At 45.3% G+C, this 3,454-nt stretch overlaps 1 protein-coding gene across 1 annotated transcript in view; it reads right to left on the bottom strand.

Annotated features, from left to right (window-relative positions):
• Positions 1-758: 758 nt before the first annotated feature.
• LOC119588288 (uncharacterized PE-PGRS family protein PE_PGRS3-like) overlaps positions 759-3,454 on the bottom strand; it is a 3,821-nt gene continuing 1,125 nt past the window's right edge. The window contains 2 exon segments of the mRNA XM_037936982.1: positions 759-1,687; positions 1,690-3,052. Coding sequence (XP_037792910.1) covers positions 1,239-1,687; positions 1,690-3,052 — 1,812 coding nt within the window. The 3' untranslated portion in view covers positions 759-1,238.

Genomic DNA, 3,454 nt, shown 5'->3' with positions numbered 1-3,454 from the left:
TTGTAATGAATGTTTATTAGTAAAAAACATAAGTAATGGAACTACCAATGATTAAGCAGTGTTTAATATCACTGAATATATTATGTGAATGCTATAAACCACAGCCAACATACATATTTAGATTTATTGTATCGTCACTCAGCTTTCTGTTATTTTAATTTTGCTATAATCCTCCATTTATTATGCTCACTTTTTAGATTTTGATTATTGCAGTTAACAGACATTTTGCGGTGCTTGGTCTCAAGCGGGTGTGAAACAGTGACATCATGATGACACAGCGAACTCCACAGCTCCTTCAGACATTGGGTGTTTGTATATATATATTTAAGGATGTAATATGTACCCAGCATAAGTTACAAAGTACATCGATAAATGGTACGGTTTTAATATGACAGGGACAGTACGAGAATGTTCTACAACAGTATTATCGCGATGCTATGTAAGAGAGATATGGTTAAAGTGGCCGTTTCAAGCTGTTCAAAAACTGTGTTGTTTTATACAGCACCTTGAGCACACCAGTGCCATCATATAGACACCGCTTTCTCATTTTTTTGGTGATAAAGAGAAAAAAAATATCTGAAATTCCTTTTGATCTCTATCTAGCTTAAATCCAAGATCCGCTGCTACCAATCATGATAAAACCATTCACTATTATATGTTACATAGATGGATGATAAAGTCGTGATTAAAGATGTAATTAAGGTAAGTCATAAATAAACCAATTTAAGTTTTCGTTTTATTGAATATACAAAGATCATTTGACTTACAGAAGTACCCATAAAATGACTAGACTTTTGTTTTACCAATCATATTCCCCACTGGTAGCGACATCACTAAGGCCATGCCCACTGCCTTTGCTTAGGGAAACCTACTAACACCAAACAACCGGGAACTGACAATACTAGTGCCTTTGGAGCTTCTTGCTGCCGTGATGTAATCTCCTCTGCTATCTCCTCTAATGGTGGAAAAACTGCTGACGCCGACCAGCTGAGCTCAGGCAATACTTGAACTGCTGAACCTACCATGCCCTCTGTAGACTCCATCACTGTGGGAGTTATGACTTCTCACTCCGCTCCAACCAGCGCTAGGAAGAGGTCCAATACCTGCCAGTTGTACCTATACAATGCTTGGACTACTGGACCTTCTAAAGCTGCTTTGTCCACCTCCATGGAAGTTTTAACTATCATTGCTACTGTCATCAGCACTTGGGACGGTGCCAATGCCTACCAGCTGGGGTTTTATAAAGCTGGGACCTCGGGACTTTCCAGTGCTGCTTCGAGATCCTTGTCCACGGGAGTTAAAACTTCTGCACTGCCACCATTGGTTGAGAGGGTGCCAACACTTATCAGTTGAGCCTTTTCAATGCTGGTTTCGGAAGCATCTCTATGGGAGCTGGAATTTTCCACATTGCTGGCACCAATGCTTGGAAGAGTAGCAACACTTACCAGCTGAGCCTTCAAAGTTCTGGTTTCAGAATCACCCCCATGGGAGCTGGAATTTCCCCCATTGCTGCCACCAGAGCTTGGGATGACGTCAGCATCGATCAGCTGTGCTTTCACAATACTGGGACCAGTAGGCCTTACAATGTTGCTTTCAGATCCATCTCCAGGAGAGCTAGAATATCCCCCATTGCCGCCACCAGAGCTCGGGAGGGTCCCGACACCTACTAGCTGTGCTTTAATAATGCTGGCCCAGTGGATCTTCCAATGTTGCCCTCAGATTCAACTTCATGGGAGCTAGAATTTTCCCCAAAGCTACTTGGGAGGGTGCCAACACCTACCAGCTGGGCTTTCACAATGCTTCTTTCAGATCCACCTTCAAGGGTACTGGAATTTCCACCACCACTGCCAACAGTACTTGGGAGAGTTCCAACACCTACCAGCTGAGCTTTCACAATGCTGGCACCACTGGGCCTTTCAATGCTGGTTTCAGATTCACCTCCATAGATGCTAGAATTTCCACCACCACTGCCATCAGAGTTTGGAAGAGTGCCAACGCCAACCAGCTGGGCTTTCACAATACTAGAACTACTGGATCTTACATTGCTACTTCGTGATCCTCCTCTATGGGAGCTATAACTGCCCCCACCGCTGCCACCATTGCTCGAGAGGGTACCAACACTTACTAATCGGGCTTTGAGAATGCTGGCACCAGTGGGTCTGCTAATGCTGCTTTGAGGTTCATCCCCAAGGGAACTAGGCCTCCTCCCACCGTTGCCACTAGTCCTTGGGAGCGTGCCAGCGCCTACCAGCTGTGCTTTCACAATGCTGGAACTACTTCCGGTGCTGCTTTGAGAGCCTCTTCTGTGGGAGTTATAGCTACTTTGGCCACTGACACCATTGCGTGGGAGGATGCCAACACCCACGAGCTGGGCCTTCACAATGCTGGGACCACTGGACATACCAATGCTACTTCGAGATCCATCCCCGTGGGAGTTAGGTCTTCTCCTACCGCTGCCATTAGAGTTTGGGTTGATGCCAACACTTACAAGCTGTGCCTTCACGATGCCGGGGCCACTGGACCTTCCATTGCTGTTTCGAGAGCGTCCTCTGTGGGAGCTGTAACTTCCCCCAAAGCTGCCACCATTGCTTGAGAGGGTGCCAACACCTACCGGCTGTGCTTTCACAATGCTATTGCCATTGAAACTTCTTAAACTGCTTTGAGATCCTCTACCATTAGGGCTGTAACTTTCTCTGCCGCTGCTACCGATACTTGGGAGGGTACCAACACTAAACAACTGAGCTCGGACAATACTGGGTCCTCTCGAATTCCTGCGTCCGCCACTGCCACGAGTGCCATACCTCCCTGTGCTTCCACCACTGCCTCTGCCGGTGCCGGGGAGATTACCAACCCTAACGAGCTGTGCCTTCACAATCTTGCCACCACCGCCTCGGCCGCTACCTCCATAACCACTCCCTCTTATGTGGCCACCACGTATATGGCCTCCATCTCCTCCATGACCACCTCTTCTGCTGCCGTAGGAACCACCTCCACAGCATCCTACAGGGGTAGCGGCTGCTATACCCAGCGCCACCAGAAGAGCCAACGCTATCTGCGGAAATTCAATTGTTTAAAGTATTGTCAATAAGACAATGTACATTTTCATTCAATATCTTTGCACTAGCTGATCCAAAGCCCTAAAGTAACAAGCAATGAATTAAGAGATGGAAAGTATCCTGGAAACCATCATGGTTAAGTGATGTGACAAAAGTGAATCAATTCATCAATTAGATATATAGACGAATATATATGCTCCAATATGCAGGAACATATCAGCGCATACCCATAGATAAAAAAAAAAGACTTTACATTTTACATGAATGGGAAATGGCATACTTTAGAATATCCTCATCGATGTTTTTATTTATTTTGATGATATTGATATTTTATATCTGACAATTTCAGTGTGTGTATGTGCTCTATGATTTATTCTTATCCCGCAAGAGTGGTTAAT

Source organism: Penaeus monodon, chromosome 23 (genome assembly GCF_015228065.2).
Source record: "Penaeus monodon isolate SGIC_2016 chromosome 23, NSTDA_Pmon_1, whole genome shotgun sequence".
Classification (NCBI taxonomy): Eukaryota; Metazoa; Arthropoda; class Malacostraca; order Decapoda; family Penaeidae; genus Penaeus; species Penaeus monodon.
The sequence above is the reverse complement of the archived record's forward strand: the minus strand, read 5'-3'. Positions and strand labels throughout refer to the sequence as shown.